Source organism: Macaca thibetana, chromosome 7 (assembly GCF_024542745.1).
Source record: "Macaca thibetana thibetana isolate TM-01 chromosome 7, ASM2454274v1, whole genome shotgun sequence".
Taxonomy (NCBI): Eukaryota; Metazoa; Chordata; class Mammalia; order Primates; family Cercopithecidae; genus Macaca; species Macaca thibetana.
Window position 1 is genome coordinate 38,064,850 of NC_065584.1, and position 22,868 is coordinate 38,087,717.

General features: G+C 49.2%; 2 protein-coding genes across 15 annotated transcripts in view; both read left to right on the forward strand.

Annotated features, from left to right (window-relative positions):
- The window catches only part of ERH (ERH mRNA splicing and mitosis factor), an 892,055-nt gene that overhangs the window by 685,479 nt on the left and 183,708 nt on the right, over positions 1-22,868 (forward strand). Inside the window, exon 1 of one of the 13 annotated variants that reach the window (XM_050797426.1) lies at positions 2,281-2,291. The exons of the other annotated variants lie outside the window; for them this stretch is intronic. The gene's annotated coding sequence lies outside the window, so the exon portion shown is untranslated. Of the gene's footprint in view, positions 1-2,280; positions 2,292-22,868 lie in introns of those variants that run through there. 13 annotated transcript variants of the gene reach the window in all.
- CCDC177 (coiled-coil domain containing 177) lies at positions 10,298-15,373 on the forward strand. Of its 2 annotated transcripts, XM_050797361.1 has the most exons (2): positions 10,298-10,635; positions 11,527-15,373. In XM_050797361.1, exon 2 carries the CDS (start codon positions 11,555-11,557, stop codon positions 13,676-13,678), a length of 2,124 nt encoding a protein of 707 aa, XP_050653318.1. In that variant the 5' UTR covers positions 10,298-10,635; positions 11,527-11,554; the 3' UTR covers positions 13,679-15,373. The 2 variants fall into 2 exon arrangements, with proteins under 2 accessions (XP_050653318.1, XP_050653317.1); XM_050797360.1 differs by lacking the exon at positions 10,298-10,635 and having other exon boundaries at positions 11,461-15,373.

Here is a 22,868-nt window from a genome sequence, read left to right on the forward strand (position 1 = left end):
GATCTCATCATCTTTGCTTCTCTTCCTCCTCCACTTCACAACTTAGCAAACAGTACAACCTGTCCTCCCCACACCTATCCAGTTGACCAAACCAGACACCCAGGCGACTTTGTTTTTGTTTTTGTCTTTGTTTGAGATGGAGTCTCACTCTGTTGTCCAGGTTGGAGTGCAGTGGCACCATCTTGGCTCACTACAACCTCCACCTCCCGGGTTCAAGCAATTCTCCTGCCTCAGTCTCCCAAGTAGGTGGAGTTGCAGGCACCAGCCACCACACTCGGCTAATTTTTTATATTTTTAGTAGAGACAGGGTTTCGCCGTGTTGGCCAGGCTGGTCTCAAACTCCTGGCCTCAAGTGATCCGCCCACCTCAGCCTCCCAAAGTGCTGGGATTACAGGCATGAGCCACTGTGCCCGTCTCACCCAGGAGTTTTGATACCACACCTAATCACTCACCAATTTTATTGATTCTCTCTCATAAATTCACATTATTTTCCCTATGCTCTCTATCCTCGCTGCTGCTGCCTTAGTTCAGGTCATGCCCATCTCTTGCCTGATCAGAGGGTCTCCTAGCAGTCCCTCTGCTTCCCAGCACATGTGTGATTATTTATTTATTTATTTATTTATTTTGAGAGAGAGTCTCACTCTGTCACTCCGACTGGAGTACAGTGGTGCGATCTCGGCTCACCGCAACCTTCGCCTCCCAGGTTCAAGAGATTTTCCTGCCTCAGCCCCCTGAGTAGCTGGGATTACAGGCACCTGCCACTATGCCCAGCTAATTTTTTTGTATTTATGGAAGTTCTGTATTTATGGTTCCACAGGCTGTACAGGAAGCATGATGCTGGCATCTCCTTGGCTTCTGGGGAGGCCTCAGGAAACTTATAATCATGGTGGAAGGCAAAGGGGAAGCAGGCACATCTTACATGGCTGGAGCAGGCAGAAGAGACAGAGCAGGGAGGTGCTACACATTTTGAAACAACCAGCTCTCATGGTCACTCACTTACTCACTATCACGAGAAATAGCACCAAGAGAATGATGCAAAACATTCATGAAAGACCATCCCCATGATCCAATCACCTCCCACTCGGCCTCATTTCCAACACTGGGGATTACAATTGACATGAGATTTGGGCAGGGACACAGATCCAAACCATATCATCCCTTTAAAGAAGTAATTAAGGCTGGATGTGGTGGCTTATGCCTCTAACCCCGGCACTTTGGGAGACCAAGGGAGGATGGCTTGCGTCCAGGAGTTGGAGACTGGCCTGATCAACATAGCAATACCATCTCTAAAACATAAAAAGTAATTAAGTTAAAGTGGAGTCATTAGGGTGGGCCCTAATCCAATGTGACTACTATCCTTATAAGAAGAAATTCAGACACAGGAAACAGAGGGACAAATGTGAAGACATAGTGAGAAGGCGGCCATCTGCAAGCCATGGAGAGAGGCACCAGAAGAAACCAAGCTGCTGACATCATCATCTTGGACTTCTGGCCTCCAGAACTGTGAGAAAATACATTTTCATTGCTTCAGTCACCTAGTCTGGGGCATTTTGTTACAGCAGCCCTAGCAAACTAATACAATCAAGAAAGGAAATCAGACTCAGCAAGGTTGAGGGACTCGCCTAGTGCTGTATAGCTCCTTAGAAATGCATTCATCACATTCTGCCTGTGACCACTGTCTTATGTTATCAGCTGTTGCAATGGATTTAACTCTTATTATTTAACTTCTTGAGTGTTTGGGTCTTATTGCTCCAACTGGCACTCAGGGTAAGGGGCCCTGTCTTCCCCTTCTCAGTATTCCCAGATATCCTAGCTAAGCTTGGTGCATTTTAACAATAACTTTTTGATGCATTTGTTGTTGTTGTTGTGTGGTTGACTGACACATTTAGATTGGTAAAAAGGAGCCTGATGGCTGGGCATGGTGGTTCATTCCTGTTATCCCAGCTGCTTGGGAGGCTAAGGTGGGAGGATTGCTAGATTCCAGGAGTTTGAGGCCAGCCTGGGCAACATAGCAAGAATTCATCTATTAAAAAAAAAAAGTAAAAAGTAAATTTGAAAGGAGCCTGATGGTAAATTCCTGATCCCCAGCACACATACACAAAGGTAAATTCCTGATCCCCAAAGGACACATATTCTGCCTGTGATCACGCATATTCCAGAAGTAGAAGATGACTCATCTCTGAATGTCTAAATATATACATTGGGATGACCGGTCTAAGGCATCATGGAAGGCAATGGTGCATAATGGTTTAAATTAGAATTGTCCATTAAGAAGAAAAAGGAGGGGGGGGCTAGGTACAATGCTCATGCCTATAATCCCAACACTTTGGGAGGCCAAGTGGGGAGGATTGCTTGAGCCTGGCAGTTTGAGACCAGCCTGGACAGCATAGTGAGACCTCATCTCTACAAAAAATTTAAAAAGTAGGTGGGCATGGTGGTGCATGCCTTTAGTCCCAGCTACTGGGAGACTGAGGTGGGAGGATCACTTGAGCCATGGGGGGTCAAGGACACAGTGAGCCATGATCGTGCCACTGCACTCCAGTCTGGGCAATAGAGCAAGACTCTGTCTCAAAAAATAAAATTAAATTAAAATTAAGTTAAAATTTAAAAAGGAAAGAAATACATCAGCACGCATGTGTGCACGTGTGTGTGTGCACGCGTGCATACATGCATGTTGGCAGGCAGGGGCATGGGGAGAGGCCAGTGGGAACAGTGGCTGTAACGCCAGTTTAGCCTCTCTGAAATGGAAGAGGCCTAAAGGGACTGAGCAGAGAAGTGGCTTATGCCAGAGGCGGACGGCCCAGCAGGAGAGGCAGAGACTGGAAACAAGCCTGGCTCCTGAGCACCGGCCCGTTCTTTCAAGCACAAGCATTTCACAGAGGAGATGCCTGTGGGGCAGCACCCCTGGTGCCTGGTCATACTCAGGAAGGAGGATGCTTCTGCAGTATCATACAAAAGGCTGGTGGATGGAACGAGGTGTAGCCCTTCACAGAGTGAGAGAAAAGCTCATTGGATTAATCGTAAGGCTCCCTCTAGATCTCCTCACCGATGCAGCCCCACAGTTAAGGGCAGGCTGGGCCTCTCCTGTCCCACGACACAGTTCTTAAACATGAGCATCACCTGCTTAAGAAGCCTAACTCTGAAGATTCACCAAAGCAGCTTAATGGCTCAGGGTACTTTAGGTAGTTTTATGGTACACACAGTGGGCAAAGTAGCACTACTTGGATCTTGTTCCCTCTCGATGCATCCAGCAGGAGGACTACCACGTACTGGACCCTAAGCAATTGAGAGCAGAAACAGACAAGAACCTGTACTCCTGCAGCTTGCAAGTCCTTGCCACCTACACACCAAGATGTAACAGTGGTGTTCTTTCAGCAATGATTTTTCTACACGTGATTTTTTCTCCTTCCTTTTCCTGTACTTTGTAATTTCCTCCTTTGATGAACATATATTACTTCATTAAAGTATGAAATAAAACACTTTACTTTTTTTTTTTTTTTTTTTTTTGAGACAGAGTCTCGCTCTGTCGCCCAGGCTGGAGTGCTGTGGCCGGATCTCAGCTCACTGCAAGCTCCGCTTCCCGGGTTCCCGCCATTCTCCTGCCTCAGCCTCCCGAGTAGCTGGGACTACAGGCGCCCGCCACCTCGCCCAGCTAGTTTTTTGTATTTTTTAGTAGAGACGGGGTTTCACCGTGTTAGCCAGGATGGTCTCGATCTCGTGACCTCCTGATCTGCCCGTCTCGGCCTCCCAAAGTGCTGGGATTACAGGCTTGAGCCACCGCGCCCGGCCAAAACACTTTACTTTTAACAACTATTACATTTTACCTGCTGGTTTGTGTCCTAAATTTCTTCTTAAGGCTTTAGTCTCAGAAATTAGGAATGGTTACACATTAAGCTGTATGTAGTTCTGGGTCCAATCAAGATACAGAAACCAGATAGCAATTTACACAGAGAAGCCTAACACAAAGAGGTATGAAGCTATGAAAAAAGAGTAAATGTGAAGATATAAAGAGAACTCTAACGGTTCCCCAAGGCTGAAGGAGAATATTCAAGGAAGGACAACTTGGAAGGAGAGTTCCCTCCTCAAGACTGGGGAGCTGGGTGCAGTGGCTCATGCCAGCAATCCCAGCATTTTGGAAGACTGAGGCAGGAGGATCACTAGAGGCCAGGAATTCAAGATCTTGTCTCTCCAAAAAACAAAACAAACAACAACAACAACAACAACAAAAAAGGATTGGAGTTCAGACCTCCTTAGAGGAAGTATTGTTACAGCCCATTGGGTGGCACAGAAGTCTGCCCAGGGCAGAGCCACTCCAATGCTGTTGGGCAAGCAGGAAACTATAGGTGAGCTGAGGCTGGTGGGAGGGAGCCAGAGCGCCACTATGGGTATGAGGCCTGGAACACCTGGTGTCCACCTCAGGAAGGCACTGGAAGGTGGTCACCAGGCCTGGGCCAGGGCTACAAGGTCACCAAGGGGCTGTTCTGGAAATGCAACTGGAGCAGAGTACCACAGACGTTCCCACACAGCTGTACTGCCACTAACCACGCAGCAGGGGCAAGAAAAAGCAAATAGCACCACACGCAGGATCGGGAGGAGCAGCCCCCTTCCTCCTGCAACATCACCCTGGTTCCTCCTACTGGCAAGCCTTCATATTGGGCTCACTCTCAGGCAGAAAACGCTTACAGGACATCACCCCAGAGCAGGTACTGGAGGGAGAATTTGGAGCTATGAGGCAATACATTGATAACTGGCCCAAGCTGTTATCAGTCATTAGGACAGGGGTTGGCAAAGTATTTCTGTACAGAGCCTGACAGTAAATACTTCCAGCTTTGTTGAGTCAGACAGTGTCTGTCCAAACTACTCAAGTCAGCCATTGTGGTGCAAAAGCAGTACAGATACGATACAAACAACTAAGCATGACTGTGTTCCAGTAAAACTTGATTTACAAAAACCAAGCAGTGGATCTGGCCCACAGATCATAGTTTATCAACTCCTGATGTAGAACTTTAGAGTGAAAAAAACCTCTGTTCTGCAAATTCGACTCTACTGAGAGGAAGGCGAATGGATGAGCGTGAGTATACCGAGCTGAAGTGGGTGGTGGGGGCTGTGCAAGAGGAATTTAAATGGAGAAGATGATGTCTACACCGCATGGGTATTTGTCTAGAACAGTGAGCTAGTAATGTTAAAGGACCCGATGGCATACCGAATTGTTGTTATCTGTCAGGGTCTGTGCAAGGCAAAATAACAGTCCATATTGTGCCTTCCTTTTTGAAAGACTGGAAGTTGAGGCTCAGAGAGGTTAAAAAACACCTAAAATCACACAGCCTGGAGGAGCTGAAATTAGAACTACCCATCTGCCTTTTTTTTTTTTCTTTTATTGAGACAGGATCTCACTCTGTCACCCAGGCTAGAGTGCAGTGGTTGCAATCCTAGCTCACCACAGCCTCGAACTTCTGGGCTCAAGTGATCCTCTCACCTCAGACTCCCACAGTGTTGGGATTACAGGTGCCAGCCACGGCACCCAGCCCCATCTGTTTGCCTCCCAAGCCCACATTTTTTACCATCATGTCCGCTATCCCTATTCATAAGAAGCAGGTGAGTGTTCCCAAATTGGGCTGCTCTCTTTACTGGGGACTATAATAAAATTGAATTAACACTCTTAAACTATGGCAGTCTAGAGCTCCCAACCTGAAGTGAAATCCATTACCTGAAATGTCCAAGGCACTTAAAGATGAGAAGTGGGAGATACCTGACAATTCGATGGCACCGCATTGACTGCCAAGTCAGTTCCAGCAAAGTGGCTGGATAGGTCGGTGTCCTATTTCAAGGCCCCCTTCCCCTGCCCTCTCCTTGCATAACCTTCCCAGATGAAGAATCATTCCTTAATCAGAGGTAGAACATTTGTTGGGCTTCCCCTTAAGAACTTACAAATACTGCAGATGTTGATTCTCACCATGTCTGTAAGATAAGGTTTATCAAAATAAATGGTAACCAGCCGGGCGCAGTGGCTCATACCTGTAATCTCAGCACTTTGGGAGGCTGAGGCGCATGGATCACGAAGTCAGGAGATCGAGACCATCCTGGCCAACATGGTGAAACCCCATCTCTACCAAAAATACAAAATTTAGCCAGGCTTGGTGGTGTGCGCTTGTAGTCCCAGCTACTCAGGAGGCTGAGGCTGAGAAGTGCCCGAACCCAGGAAGTGGAGGTCGCAGCGAGCCAAGATCGCACCACTGTACTCCAGCCTGGATGACAGAGTGAGACTCCATCTCAAAAAAAAAGAAAAAGGAAGGAAGGAAAGAAGGAAGGAAAGGAAAGGAAAGGAAAGGAAAGGAAAGGAAAGGAAAGGAAAGGAAAGGAAAGGAAGAGAAAGAAGGAAGGAAGGAAAGAGAAAGAAAGAAAGAACAGAAAGGAAGGAAGGAAAGAAAGAAAAAGAAAGAGAAGAAGAGAAAGAAAGAAAGAAAGAGAAAGAAAGAAAAAGAAAAAGAAAGAAAGAGAAAGAGAGAGAGAGAGAGAGAGAAAGGGTAACCGTTGTATCACTGCTTACTGACAATGTGCTGGTCTAGGTACTTTGCATATAGCTGTTCCAGTTCTGATAATACTCTTGGTAGGTAGGCATTATTGTCCCTATTTAACAAATGTGAAAACTGAAGGATAAAGTTAACATGTACATAGTTTTTCCACAGCCATGATTAACCATTGAGGGAGGCAATTTAATAAGATTCTATGCAAAGAGGGGGAAAATGAGGTTTGGAGAGGCCAACTTGCCCACCCTATTCATCTCCATCTGAATCTGCATGTCTGCAGACACTCAGTTTGGTGTGGAAATATTAATACAATGCATGTGATCCACTTCAGAATCAGACAGAGCCAGGTCCAAATCCCAGCCCCACCTCTTACTAGCTTTGTGACCAACTGCTTGTTTTCTCTGTTGAGAGCAATTTTTCATGTCATTTCTACATCCTTTTTTTTTTTTTTTTTTTCCGAAAGGGAGTCTCACTCTGTCATCCAGGCTTAGTGCAGTGGCACCATCTCAGCTCACTGCAACCTCCGCCTCCTAGGTTCAAGCAATTCTCCTGCCTTAGCCTCCCAAGTAGCTGGGATTACAGGTGTGTACCACCACACTCAGCCGATTTTTGTATTTTTAGCAGAGATGGGGTTTCACTATGTTGGCCAGGCTGGTCTCAAACTCCTGACTTCAAATGATCCACCCGCCTTGGCCTCCCAAAGTGCTGGGATTACAGGCGTGAGCCTCCGTGCCCGGCCAATTTCTAAATGTCTTATAAAGAGGACTATTTTCTTCCTTCCTTTTTCTTTTTTTTGAGACAGAGTCTTACTCTGTCACTCAGGCTGGAGTTCAGTGGCGCAATCTCAGCTCACTACAACCTCCACCTCCCAGGTTGAAGCAATTTTCCTGCCTCAGCCTCCCAAGTAGGTGGGGTTACAGGTGTCTGCCACCATGCCCAGCACATTTTTGTATATTAAGTAGAGACGGAGTTTCACCATGTTAGCCAGGCTGGTCTTGAACTCCTGAGCTCAAGCAATCCATCCAACTCGGCCTCCCAAAGTGCTGAGATTACAGACATGAGTCACTGCCATGAGTCACCCAGCCATCCTTCCTTTCTTGACAGAGTCTCACTCTGTTCCCTAGAGTGAGAGGCTGGAGTGCAGTGGTGCAATCACAGTTCACTGCAGCCTCCACCACCCAGGCTCAAGCAATCCTCCTACCTCAGCCTCTAGAGTAGCTGGGACTACAGATGTGCACCACCATGCCTGGCTAATTTTATTAATTTTTGTAAAGACGAGGTCTCTCTACGTTGCCCAGGCTGGTCTCAAACTCTTGGGCTCAGCCAATCCTCCCACCTTGGCCTCCCAAAGTACTAGACTGCAGGTATGAGCCACCATGCCCAGCTGGACTATTTTTCAAGGATGATAGAGATAGAATATCCCTCCAGCAAAGAAGGGAGATTTGTTTGCAGTCCAGAATAATAAAGATAATGCTGTCACTGGGACAATGATTGAGCAGGTTTGCTAATAGCCCTGTTGAAAAGTTTAGGGTTTACTAATCTCTACCTAATTCACCACCTGTCTATGACCCATGGGACGTGTGGAGCAAGGGGAGCCAACAAAAGCACGACCTCATGCTGCCTGCTGTATGAGTAACAAAGTCGGTGGTTTCTGACCCAAGAGTCTCCTGTCTTCTGCCAGCATCTACAGAACGGTGGCAGGCTCACCTGTTGGTATGTAAGTAGGGTAAAATTCCAAAGCCTTCATGTTCTTAACACTACTACCCAAATGTCAAAAGCATCAGTAATTCTAACCTCCCACTGCACCTCAGCTTCCTGCACTTTGGCATCTGCCCCAGTGCAATACTAAGCTGTTTTTACCATGTCACCCAAGACTCACAACTGCCAGTTTCAGTGGGTATTTGACTCCAGGTGAAACCCCCTGGACCTCTGCAGCCCTTAACATGAGGGGCGCACTCTCCTTCTGCAGCGCCCCACTGGTAGCTCACACAAGACCACACTTTGCCGTCTGTCCTTGTTGCACTCCTTGCTGGTCCCCTTCGTGCATTCCTTTTCCCTTAGCAGCCCCATCCATGCCCTGTCAGCCTCTCTCATTGTTCCACCTGCCCTCCCTGAGTGATCTCACTCACACTATTGGCTTTAGGAACCGGGTATATGGTCACGATGTCCTAATTCTAGCTCCAGTCCAGATCTCTGACACAACTTACCGGTCACCTGCTAAGCTGCTCCACCTTAATCAGGAGGTCCGAAAAGGAAACCATCCTTCCCTGGCCCTCCCCATCACTATGTGCCATATTCCTCCTGCCACTGTTCCTCTCTGGCCCCAATCCTTCCTGCCTGGGGTGACCACCGTGTCCAGCTAACTGGGCTTCCTGCCTCCTCTTGGCCCTGGCCAGAGTTATGTTCTTAAAATAAAAACCAAATAATGTCCTTTCCCCCACTTAAAACCCTTTTCTTTCTCCTCATAGCCTACCTGACAATGTCAAGGTTTTTTTTTTTTTTAATTTATTTTAATTAAAAAAAATTTTTTTGAGATGGAGTCTCACTCTGTCACCCAGGCTGGAGTGCAGTGGTGAGATCTCAGCTCACTCCAACCTCTGCCTCCCAGGTTCATGCGATTCTCCTGCCTCAGCCTCCTGAGTAGCTGGGATTACAGGTACATGCCACCACACCCAACTAATTTTTGTATTTTTAGTAGAGATGGAGTTTCACTATGTTGGCCAGGCTGGTCTCGAACTCCTGACCTCAAGTGATCCATCTGCCTCACCCTCCCAAAGTGCTGGGATTACAGGTGTGTGCCACCACACCCAGCCAAGGTTATTCAATGCATAGTTCAACATGCCCTCTAATGTTTTATCACATCCTTTCCTCAACTTCCCTCCATCAAGCACTCCTCCAATCTGTCTCCTATGGCCACTACCACTCAAAATGGAAAAGAGGTGGGCAGGAGATGTCTCAAAATAATACTCATTCTATGGCACTAACTGGTTATAATTATTATCTATAACCAGGAAGTCATAAAACATTGCATTAAACACCAGTTACACATGTTCCACCTGCCTCAAACCTATGAGTGTTCTTAGTTTTTGTTTGTTTTTATTTTGTTTAATTTGTTTGAGACAGAGTCTCACTCTGTCACCCATGCTGGAGTGCAGTGGTGCAGTCATGGCTCACTGCAGCCTCAACCTCCTGGGCTCAGGTGATCCTCCCACCTCAGCCTCTGGAGTAGCTGGGACTACAGGCACAGGACACCACCCCAGCTAATTCTTTAAAATTTTTTTAGAGACGGGGTCTCGCTATGTTGTCCAGGCTGGTCTCAAATTCTTGGACTCAAGTAATCCACTGGCCTCGACCTCCCAAAGTGCTGGGATTACAGGCGTAAGCCACCTTGCCCAGCCTGTTTTTAGTTTTTCATTGGAAAAAAATCACACTTTGCATCAGGCGCCATATTTCCACCCAATTATTCGCTATCAAGTTTGTTTGCTTCTCAAGATTTCCTTTAGAAACAATCTGAGCAATTCCTTCATTCTTCCCAGTTAGGCTGCTGAAAGACTAGGGTTTCCTGGTGATCTATATATCAGTATCTATCCATATCTATACCTACATCTACCTGTATCTGTGTAGGGTGTATATATACATATTATATGTGTGTATATGCATACGTACGTGTGTGTGCATATACATTTAAACAAAAATTTCCCCTTCGTCCTGGAAGCAAACAAACCAGCACCCTCGAGTGTCCGCCAGGAGGCGCAGGGGGCAGCGTGGGACCCGCGGTACCTCCGCGGTTGTAGAGGTGTAGAGCGATGCAGCAGCGACGGAACCCGGCATCTTTTTTAAAGAATCAGTGTGAGGGAAGGGTGCAGAGCCGCGTTATTTCAGGGAGACTTTGTCGCACTCCCCCTCCTGCGTGTAGGTAGCATCTGGGGTGCGCGCGCCCTGTTCGCAGACCCCATGGAGAGACGCTGGCGGCGGCAGATGGGGCTCCTTTCGCGGTTGCAGCCGGCAGTAACCCGACCCCGCCGGCGCAGAGACTGAAGAAGCGCAGGGGACAGCGGCAAGCTGCGAACAAAAGCCTTTGGCGCGGGGCCGAAGCCCAGGACGCGGGGTGAGTAAACTGGCTCGGGTACTGGGAGCTGCGGGAACCTGGGCGGCCAGGTTCATTGCGCTCCGGGAGCCCACCCACTGGGATGCTGTGGGGGAATTCGGAGGGCACCCGAGGGCGGGTATCTGAACCCAGACTGGGGTGGATGGTATCTTTAGCACATTCAGACTTGGAGGAGATCCGGTGCGTCTGAGAGCATCCAGGCACCTTCTCCATCTCCAGCAAACACCCGGTGGGGGTGGAGGTGGGGGCGGAGGCAGCATGCAGAGCCCTCGGCAAGCCCCGCCAGAGCTGCTAGAGCAAGAATCCATTACCCCTCCCGGAAAGGCCTTTGGGGACTTCTCCCAGCCCTTTAATCACCCGGGGGCCCTGCGCCCGAGTCTCCTTTGGCAGGGGAAATCAACCATAAACTTCTTCCCTTAGGCAAATGGGGTCCCTTGGGATGCACAGGCCTCTTGCTTTTTTGTTCCTGCAAAGCTGCATCCCCAGTAGCCCGCCTAAGCCACAAACAAATACGCTAATCCTCCCGGGAATCCTCCAGCGCCTCCCTCGCCAGCTCCTGCCTGCACCTGGATCTTTTCATCTTAACTTGCAGCAGAAAGGGGATGCATCTAGCAGGCCAGGTGCCCAGCGGAGCCTCGCCACAGGCCTCCATCCCGCATTCCGGGGCTGAGGGAGACCCAAGCTGCTCTCTGAACACGAGTGTCTGCCCCACCCCCATCCCCGTTCTGGCGTTCAGCCTGGGCTTTCCGACATCGGTTTTATGATTTACGTTCCACCAAAGCCTCTGAGCCTAATCCGAAAGCGGATTAAGTTGGGATGGGGTGACTATGGATGAGGAGGGGGGAACAGCTCTCAGATGTATTCCTCGATGTCCCTCCTTGTGATCCGCAGAGATTCCAACAAAGGACTGGGCTCAGCCATGGTGGACCCGGTGCCTGAAGAAGAGAAGGCAGGAGCGGAGCCCGGTGACTCCGGAGGGGACGAGGCCGCGGCGTCCGTGCCCCCTGATGCCCAGGGCGCCCAGGAGCCCGCAGCCTCCTCGGCCTCGGCCTCCGCGGCGGTGCCCCGCAAGGCAGAAGTCCCGTGTGCAGCCGCAGAAGGCGGGCGGCGGGAGCAGTCCCCGCTGCTGCACCTCGACCTCTTCAACTTCGACTGCCCGGAGGCGGAGGGCAGCCGCTATGTGCTGACCAGCCCCCGCTCGCTAGAGGCCTGTGCCCGCTGTGCGGTCAAGCCGGTGGAGCTGCTGCCACGGGCCCTGGCCGATCTGGTGCGCGAGGCTCCGGGCCGCTCCATGCGGGTGGCCACTGGCCTGTATGAGGCCTACGAGGCGGAGCGGCGCGCCAAGCTGCAACAATGCCGGGCCGAGCGCGAGCGCATCATGCGCGAGGAGAAGCGGCGCCTTTTCACACCTTTGGGCCCCGCGGCGGCTGCCGCCGCCGCCGCCGCCGCCGCCGCGACCTCGGCACCTAGCGCCGGCAGCAGCAGCAGCTGCAGCAGCGCCAGCCTTCCGGCCTCGCCCGCGCCGCGTACGGCCCGCAAGGCTTCCCCCAGTCCCTCCTCCACCCGGACCCAACCTCCGCCAGCGGGTTCTCGGACAGGCAGGAAGAGCCATTCGCTGGACTCACTGTCCCGCCGGCGTGAGGGCGCCCTCAGCTCCGAGTCGGGCGCATCTTCGTCATCCTACAGTGGGGAAAGCTTGAGGGAGCTGCGCTGGCCGCCTCGGGCCTCGGCCAGGAACAGCTGCCCGGCGGGGTCGGCGTCCTCCACCACCAACGCTCCGGGCCGCCCGTCCGCCCTGACCCTGGTTCCGATCACCGGCCGCAGCTTCAGTCTCGGCGACCTGAGCCATTCGCCACAGACCGCTCAGCACGTGGAGCGCATCGTGCGCCAAGTGCGTGCAGAGCGCGGCCTGCGCAGGGTGCCGGAACGTGACCGGAAGATCGCGGCGCTCATGCTGGCGCGGCACCAGGAGGAGCTCCTGCTGCTGGAGCAACGCGCGGCGGCGCACGGCCAGTGGGAGCTGCAGCGCGTGCGCGCCGAGCAGCGGCGGGAGCGCGAGGAGCGGGAGAAGCAGCTCGCCCTGGAGCAGGGCCGCAGAGCCTGGGCCGCGCAGGTGGAAGAGCGGCGAGGCCGCCGTGGCCGCGAAGAGCGCGAGGCGGCGCGGCGGCGGCAGCGGCAGTACGAGCGCAGCGAGGAGCGGCGGCGGGAGCTGGCCGAGCGCCAGGGCCTACTGCGGCGGGAGCGGGCGGAGCGCACGGCCCGGGAGGATCGGCTGCGCAAGCTTCAGCAGGAGCAGAACCTGAAGCAACGTGAGGAAGGCCTGCAGGAAGGGCGGGAGCGGGCTGAGCAGATCCGCAGGGAGCGCGCCCAGCGCGCGGCCCGCGCCAAGCAGCGGCAGGAGGGTCAGCTGCAGCGGGAGAAGCGGGAGCTGAGCCGGGCCGAGCGGGCGCGCCACGAGGCGCTGCTACAGGGCCGGGCCCGGCAGCAGCGCCAGGAGCGAGAGGGCCTGCGGAACTCGCTGGAAGCCAGCTTGGGCCGCGCGCAGGAGAACTACGAGCATTTGGTGGAGCAGCGCACCCGGGAGCTGCGAGAGCGGGCCCGACGAGAGGAGCTGCAGGGTCGGCGGGCCAAGGAGGCGGCAGAGCGCAAAGAGCGGGAACATCAGGCGCACCTGGAGGCGCTGGCCCGGGCGGGGGAGCGACGGCTGCAGCACGCGACGCAGGTGGCCGAGGAAGCAGTGCAGCAGAAGGCGCGGCGCGTGGGCCAGAGCCGGCTGGAGAAGGAACGAGCCCAGCGTGCCAACAAAGAGAAGGTGGAGAGGGACGAAGACTGCCGCCGGCGAGAGCTACTCCAGGCCATCGGGCGCAAGCTGGAGCGCAGCGAGCAATTGTCGCGGGAACGGCGCAGTGCGCTAGAGAGCTCCCGCTCCACAGCCCGGGCCTCCTTCCACGTGCGCGAGAAGGTGCGGGAGGAGACCAACACACGTTCCTTCGACCGTATGGTGCGGGAAGCGCAGCTACACGCCAGCCTGGACCGCAAATAACTGCAACTCTTAGCTAGTCAGATTGGCAAGCACAGCCCCGTGGGGCCTCCCTGGACCACTTTGACCATCGTGGGAGTCCCTGCTCAGTGCGCAGCGCGGTGGCCTCTCAAGGCTTCTGACCAATGAGGCAACAACAGTACAGACATGTGGGACCTATCAGCTGGCCCTCTTTGTTTTTAAAACTTACTTCGTTTGGAGATGACAGCACAATCTGCCCGCATCCACCCTTGATGGCTCCTGCACTGACCCTTGCCAGACTTTCCTATGTGTCTCTTGGGCTGGAATAGAGAAGCTTGGGAGAAAGGGGCTGATCAGGACTGGTGAGAGAGCCCCCCAGGAGAGGGCAGAGGTGGTTGTCCCCACCCCTTCTGCAGCAGTTGCCCCAGGCACCTGTTCGACATTGGTGTCTGAGACAGAGTTGCTACTGCTGAGGGAACATCACCCTGGCTCACCTCCATCTTTCAAAATATGGCAAGCTGCACAAAGCGCGGAGGCCTCCCAGAAAAACACAGTTCCTCCAGGGTGTCAAGCAATGCCCAAATGATCCAAAAAACAGTTGATTTTTTAGACCTGACTTTTAATCGGCCACCTGACCAAATTCTCACCAGTTTTGATAGTTTTTCAGTTCAGTCCCTTGGATTTTCTAGTTAGACAATCATCTGCAGATAATGTTCGATTTTTGTCCTTTGCCCCCTCCCTCCTTATTCTACCAAGTGGCACAGGAAATTGGTTGGTTTGGTGATGCTGTTTAGCTTTAATAGAAGCCCCCAGCCCCTGGAGGGGGTGGATTCCTTTGGCAGCAGTGTTCTATTCCATTAAGCTTCCTTGCAGGGTGGGGCCCACTCCATGAAGACAGCAGTCATGCCTTAAGAAGCAGAGCTACCTTACGTGCCTGCCCAGGCTGTTCCTGCCTAAATCTCCAGCCCTGCATGCAGTCTCAAGGGTGGGCCCCAGAGAGTTTGGAGTGTAGGATTCCCTCTGTGAAGGAATCATCACTTCTCTGAGGACAATTAGGGTATCCTTGGCTGCTTTACTGTGGTGGCCGAAGAGCTGGAATTGCCTCTTTGTTGAGAGTTGTGTTCACTATCAATGGCCGTGTACCTTCTCCACCTGCCCCCAGGAAAAAGAGTCTCCCCGTTAAATTTCCTGGTACCCCCTCAACTATGCCTGAAAGTATTTCACCCTCTCAATGCCTCACCTTTCCCATTCTCCAGATGGGACCATCAGTATTCCTCTCCTGGTACCGCAAGGCCTCCTGGATCCAAAGCACCATGTCAGTATTATTTGTTGGTCCTTTTTGTGCCTTTCTTGACCTGGAGGGGGAGGCAGGAGGATTGCTGTCAACCTAGTTTCTTTCTGGGAATATGGATCCCTAGTGTTGGAAGGGGCAGTGCATAGTGGACAGATGGTCATTTAGCCTCTGGGGTGAAATACTTGCAATACCAGGTCACTCCATGGTCCAAAAGGTCACATTCAGTTGTCATCAGGCAATTTTAACCCTTAGAGTGCTTCCCTTCCATTAAGCTGAAATTGCCCCACTGCCATATCCACCCATTGACTCTGCCTTCATCAAGGAAGGTGGGAAGTAAAACATCACTTTTTACATTAAACCAGGATCAGGAATAAAAAGTTACCAAAAAAATAGAAAGAAAGGAAACAGGGTAGTGAACTACTACATTAAACGTATTTCATATATATTCTGCTGGGTAAAATTGTCCCTGAAATGGCTGATTTTTACACACACATACACACACACTTTGTCAACCCTTCACTCCCACCCCATCACATGCCAACAAGTATAAAAGGTGTATTGTGTAGAAGGAAGCAGTGCTTGGGTGTTAGGTTTAAGATGTCATGAAACAAGGAAAGGAAATAAACCTGTGTACCGAGGTTTATTTCTTGAATGGGTGAATTTTTTCCTTAAATTTTCTCCTTGTTGGTAACCAGATTGTCAGTGAGTTGAAATAATTGGTATTATCCATGAGTCAGAAGCATTTAACTAAAAGGTTAATATGATTCTGGTTCTTACCTTGTGGTTCTTGAGTTGGTAAAGGGCTTTTGAAACCTTCATAGAAAATTCCACTTTAAAACTACTTACTTCCAAAGTATGTGCATTCATTGGAGGAGGCAATCTGATTTTTCAGACAAGGCACTGAAAGGAACATAAGTGGTCTTGCCTGGACCTTTACCCAGTTTGTTTTCTGGCTTACTGAGTGACTTTGGGTAGATTGCTTCTCTGTGCCTTGGTTTCCCCAACCTGTAGAATCAGGGATCATGATTTCTGCCCTCTCTGTCACACAAACACTGTGAGGGTTAATCAGAATCCAGATGGGTTCCCCACTTCTACAACTCTGGAACCAAAGGTGCAATTGCTATAAACAGGAAGGGTCATGTAACTGTACTGAGGTTACAGAGTGTGATGTACTGTCATGACCTGTTGCAGAAAGGTGTAGTCTCGAAAAGCACAAATTATAGTATCCCATGTGTTGCAAAGGCCCAGACCTGAATCTCACCAAATTAGAAGTTTGCACTTAGAGAGATGCACTGTGTAAAGGCAAAATCTTTTAGATTCTTCAAAAAACAAAAATCCATATAGCCAAGTAGAATTAAGGCAAAAACAGGGCTGGGTATGGTGGTACATGCCTGTAATCCCAACACTTTGAGAGTCCAAGGTAGGAGGATCACTTGCATCCAGGAGTTCGAGACCAGCCCAGGCAACATAGTAAAACCCGGGGGGGGGGGAAGCAAAAACAGAAGCCAAACCTAGTGACAATAAAGAATGTTCTAGACCATCTGCTAGAGTATAGGCTGACCTCCATATTCTAGGATAAATATCCATATTGCTTTCTGAGGAGAAGCAATTTCCAGAATCGTTGTTGGGCCCCTTGTTTATATCCTTTTCTTGAAGCAACGCCAGAGAGAAGAGGTTGTTTCCTATTCTGAAATGCAGCAAGAGAATGTTGGAGGTGGAACAAGGATAGTGGGTGGAAAAAATGGCTCCTGATGTATATTCTTCTGGGTGGAATTGTCCCTAAGTGATATTCTAACGAGTGCTCAGAATTTGCTTTACAGCACCATGCTGGATGTGTTCTTACCACCCAGGAGATTGCAGCCTTGAAGTGATCACAGACCATCACATTTGTCCTCTTGGAGCATCCCCTTGTTCTACAAAACAGAGAATGTGAAATGAAGTGAGGAGGTATGGGAGGCGTTGGAAGAAGCTTAGGTTTAGTTCATTACCATGGAAGCAAGAAGGACAAAACGATTTCAGATGAAATCATCAGTGAAGCTTAGTTTAGTGTCCTGCTCAGGCAGTGACCCAATGCCTACACCCTATCTAGACAGGATGGTGGAAGATTCTTTTTGGAAGCATGCAGACTGTGACTCCAATGAGGGCAGTAACCAGGATTTGCTAAAGGCAAAGACTCTCTGGGATAGTGAAGATATATAAGAATGCAGTCTGTGTTCAGGCTATTCTGTAAAATCCATCACGTATTTCTTCACCTTTACAAAGTCCATTGAAATAGAGGTGACTCTAAATAAAGGGCTGTATCTTGTTTAGCATAGAATCCCTTACAGCCAATGGTTTTACATCTCACATATGGTAAGCATGTAGATACTGGATGGAGGGAAGGACAGAGGGATGGATGGACAAATGAATGGTGACCAGAGGAAATGTGTATAGACCAGCTAGGCAGGACTCCATTCATTCAACATATTTTCAGTGAGCCCCTGCTATGTGCCAGGCACTGCCCTTGGTGCTGGAGAAACAGTCTCTCTGATCATTGACCCTGGAGATCACGTATGTACAATGTCATGAGCAGACGACATCTTTGTTTCCATGTTGGGCTGAACAACCACCTCACCTGAGTATCCATCTGCAGGCAGACCTGATGGTCCCTCAAGGCACTAACTTCAAACATTGTCAGCTTCCTAAGGACAAGTCATCCACCATTCAATCATCATTTAGTCACTGTTGCTCTCTTTTTCTTGGAGAAGCCTTGATTAATCAGGTCGAATTCATGCCATGCACTTAATCAGCTTTAAATTTCAGTAAACAAAGACAGAGAGATAAACTGAGAGAGAGAGATGAATCACCTTCAAGGGGCATTGCCTGTCATGCGTTTAAGAGAGGCAGCATAAATAACGATCTTCGACCTAGAGAACCGAGCCTCAGGCTGTGCAGAGTCCTAATTCACCAAACATCATTTGGTACCAGCTCTGTCATCTGACTGTTCTTGCTGAGACAAGAAAGTCAAAATTGCAGAACCATTTCCAGTTTAAAAGTCTCAACAAAAAGAAATTTCTGGTCAATACTGAATCCATAAAAGAATGTAGTAAACCAGAATATCCCACTTCTTAAGCCTTCCAGGTAATTGAGCCCAAAGATTGCTATGCAGGCTTGTCTTTCTCTGCTGTATGAGCACATCTTCACCCAGCGAAACATGTGGCAGAGGAACATAAGGAAACTTGGTGTTTCTTCACACAACCTGCAAAGGGGCTTTCAGGGACCCAGAAGCAGAAAACTCTCAGTTCTAGAAATGTCGTTTAGGCCTTATATGTGTCACATCCGGCCTTGGGTGTCTGGCATAGCACCTGAATATCACACCTGATCATATGCTTTGGTTATGTGTGTCTTTAGACAAGAGCAGTTCATCAGTTCATATGTGCTTGTTACACAGAGCTTCCTGGCATCTCTCTCTACATACACCTCCTCCCAACCCCATGCATCTTCCCAACAAGCCCCCAACCCTTCATTACTATCCCTGGTGCTGCTTTGGTTTCCAATAGGTCAGGGCTGGGACAGAGGGTAGAGTTCTTGCCCAGTTTTCAATGCTGCCTCTCTTAAAGTCATGACAGGCAATACCGTTGAAGGTGATTCATCTCTCTTTCTCTGTCTCCCTCTCTGTCTCTGTCTCTGTCTCTTTCCCTCTATCTTTTTACTGTAGCAGATGTTAGGATATGGAATGTGGGATGGTTTCTTTCAGAGAAACGCTGATAATGTTATCATTTGCAGTATTATTACTTTTCAATTCATCAAATACAGTCATGTCTCAAATGAGCACAAAAACCTAATCCAAAGTGATTTTTAAATTAGCTGTCATTTTGAAGTGTTCTTGCCTTTCTTCCTCTCCACTAATACAATCTTTTGTTTGTTTGTTTTGGTTTGGTTTTCAGACAGTCTTACTCTATCGCCCAGGCTGGAGTGCAGTGGCGCCATCTTGGCTCATTGCAACTTCCGCCTCCTGGATTCAAGCAATTCTCATGCCTCAGCCTCTCAAGTAGCTGGGATTACAGGTGCATGCCACCACACCCGGCTAAATTTGTATTTTTAGTATAGATGGGGTTTAGCCATGTTGGCCAGGCTGGACTCAAACTCCTGGCCTCAAGTTATCCACCCACCACAGCCTCCCATAGTGTTGGGACTACAGGCATGAGCCATGGTGCCCAGCCCTCCATTAGTAGAGTATTGATGGCATATTTTTGTGTCAGACACTTACACAGTTCACAGGACTTTCTTGTGAATGATCCATATTTCTGTGTTTGAGGACACATGTGCAAGCGTGCATGCACATACACATGCACACGCCCACCCTTACTGCTTCCAGCATCAGTGTTCTTGCAAAGGGAGGAACTACAGCCATCTTATTCTTTCAGGGAGGGCTAATCTCTGGGAAGGCTGAGCTGCCCCTTGTAAAGTTCCATTGCTCCCACCTGCCTCCAGCCCCAAGGCTGCTTCAGGCTGTGGCTTGTGAGCATGGTGTCCGCATCTCCCAAATCCCTCATCGAGCCTCATATTGACAAAGGGTTTTCATGCTGCCACTACACTTCTCCTTCCCAGTGCATTCTCTCACTGGGTGTCAGAGATGTATTGAGAAATAGAATTTAGATGCCAAAATGCCAACATTCAGGAACATAGTATAACAAAATGACTGACATCCACCAAATTCTGAAAAATCTATTCCCTGTGGTTATCACAACTTAAGGCAAAGAGTTTGGCAAAGGAGCAAGTGTCTTGACTTATTCAAGCTATTCTCAACTCGTTCCTCTTCTCCCCTGTGAAATGGAGACAATAGATCCTATTTGGTAGGGAGTTGTTAAATCATTTAGTTCTTGGAAAGCAGTTAGCACAATCCGGCAAATAGCACTCAATTTGTGGATACTGATATCCTAAATTAGAGAAGATGGTAAAGGAAGGAATGGGGTAGATCGACCTTAAGCCAAGTGGTCCTGATGGACACTAGGCTTGAATGGTAGCCCTTTGGGGGGTAGTCCTTGCTATGTGGCAATCTTCCAACCATTCCAAATGAGGGGCTCTGGAAAAATGGTTCACCTGGTAATAAGCAGTAATCCTGGGATTGTGGGGGCTGGGGGAGGTAGGGATTTACTTGTTTACTCATTTACCTTGTTTGGCAATAAAATTGACATCTGATAATAATTTTGGAAATTTTATTTTAAGACTTCTTAAATGATGGGTAAAATGACAGAATGCTTTAAAATTTGTGTCTTTCTAGGGCAAAGAGGGTGTGCTTCTGTCCTGGTGATACCCAAGTTCTATGATAGCATATTCAGCAGGACCAAGTAGGAGAGGTTGTGGGAGAACCACTGTTCGGGGGGACTCTGGTACTACAGCGTGTGGTGGTACTTGGCAGGAATTCTGGACTGTACAGCCATCTTCTGCTATGGCCACACAGGAATGAGGAAGAGGGTCTGGGACAAGCCCAACCGGGGAGAGTGCTGATGGGCTCACTGTAGGGGTAGTGTTGGAGCAGGAAGGAGAGAGCTGGATATGCCTTAGCATCACTTCATCCTCGACTAATGACTTTCCCTGAGAAGCCTCGCCAAATGTCCCCAGTCTCCCTTCCTGGCCCTATGGCCCTGTTGACAACTGCATGGAGGCTAGCTTCAGGCCTGGGTTTGTAGATGTCTGTTCTCCTCTTTGGACCTGCATCAATACACAGAGATGCTAAACAGGTAGGCTGACCCATCCTGGCTCTCCCTGTGCATGGGGAAGTGAGGATGAAGAGTATGGCAACCTTCTAGGAGCTCTCCTACCTTGTCACCTTTCTTCCATCCTTGGATAACCTAGAGGGATGCCCTAGTGGACCTCAGAGTACTCCTGAATCCTCAGCAAAATTGTACAGTAGGCAGAGTGTGCTTCCCAGGAACATCTGCTTATTTCCAGAGAACCTGCAGGGTGAGCAAATGCATAGCAGAAGGCAGCAATTTGCTAATGCTGGGATTGCAGGGGTAATGATAGCCAATGTGTACTAAGTGCTTACACTGTGCAGTTGACTGTTTTAAGCACTTGATTCTCACAAGATTCTCTATGTGGTAGGTACTGTTATTACTTCCATTTTACAGATGATAAAATTGAGGCATGAACTTTAAGCAATTATATGCCCATAGTCACACAGCCAGTGTTGAGCAAAGCCAGCTTGGATTCCCTTAGTCTGGCTGTACAGCACATGCTTTTAACCAATATGTTCTGTTGCTTCTTGGGAATCAGTGGGAATGATATTTTATAACCCAGGGGACCTCCTGGAGTATCCCAATGGCAGCCATTTGAATCACTGCCAGCAATGTCTATGTATAAGGCCTGCAGGGAGAAAGCTCAGATCTCATTGGAGCTTAGTGCCACCAGGTGGGTCCTGCTGGCACTAGGGATGGACTGAGGCTCACTGCCCAGAGACAAGACGAGGGACTCTTGTGCTGACCCTGAAGCTTACCACATCAGAGATGATGCCTAGTCTAGAGCAGAGGTATTCAAAGGGTGGTCGTTGGGCCAGCAGGATCAGCATCAGATATTCTGGGGGTGGGACCATCAATCTGGGTTTTCACAAGCTCTCCAGGTGATTCTGATGTGCACTTAAGGTTGAGAACCACTGCTCTAGAGCTGTGCTTTCCAATTCAATAGTCTCTAGCCACATATGCCTATTTAAATTTAAATTAGTTAAATTTTGTGATAGCAACAGAAAATGAAAAAAAAAGTAAGTTAATTAAATTTAAGTAAAACTAAAAATTTAGCTCCTCAGTCACACTAGCCACATGGCAAGCACTCAGCAGCCACATATGGCTGGTGGCTAGCACAGATATAGAACGTTTCCATCATCACTGAAATTTTTGTTGGGTAGCCCTGCTCGAGAACCTTGCTACTCCAGAGTGTGGTCCACAGACCATCAGCGCTGGTATCACCTGGAAATGTATTAGAAATGAAAAGGTTAGGCTGGGCTCGGTGGCTTATGCCTCCAATCCCAGCACTTTGGGAGATCAAGACAGGTGGATCACCTGAGGTCAGGACTTCAAGACCAGCCTGGCCAACATGGCAAAACCCCGGCTCTACTAAAAATACAAAAATTAGGCGTGGTGGTGGATGCCTGTAATCCCAGCTACTTGAGAGGCTGAGGCATGAGAATTTCTTGAACCCAGGAGGCAGAGATTGCAGTGAACCGTGATGGCACCACTGCACTCCAGACTGGGTGACAGAGTGAGATTCCATCTCAAAAAAAAAAAAAAAAAAAAAAAAAAAAAAAAGAAAAAGAAAGAAAAAGAAACGAAGAGCTCAGACTCCACCCCAGACCTTCTGAGTCCGAGTCTGCTTTTTCTTTTCTTTCTCTCTTTTTTTTTTTTTTTTTTTCCTTTTGCAAGATCCCCAGTTGATTCGTGTTGCACATTAAAGTTTGAGAAGCACTGCTCTAGAAAGCAAGTCCAACTCAAGGGCAGTTTGTATGTGTGATTGATTAACTCCCACTGGTAGATTCTCCCTCCTCTACCTTCTTGTTCATTGGTAATTATTTACTTTATGGCAAGTTTGTGTCATTTGTGGCTAGGCTTCAACTTCCTAGGCCACCAGATTACAATATTATGGAGCTTAAAGGGAAGTTAGATGCCATCCATCTATTTGAATAATAGGAATAAGACCCCTCTCCTGGCCAGAAATTGTGCTCTAGACCCTCCACACGTGCTGATCTTATTGTGGGTGGTTGCAAGTGTCCAGGACTTGGCTTCCAATTATCACTAGGTATGTAGTTTTCCAGAAGACTTTATTCTGCTAAAAGCAGAATTTTTTAAAAAATCAATTTTAAAGCATTTAATAAAAATCTCCCCTTTGCTCTCTCCCTCTTCGGGCTGCCAGCTGCCTTTTTGTATTTTCTGGGCATTGTCTGTACTCAGTATTCCTACTTATAAC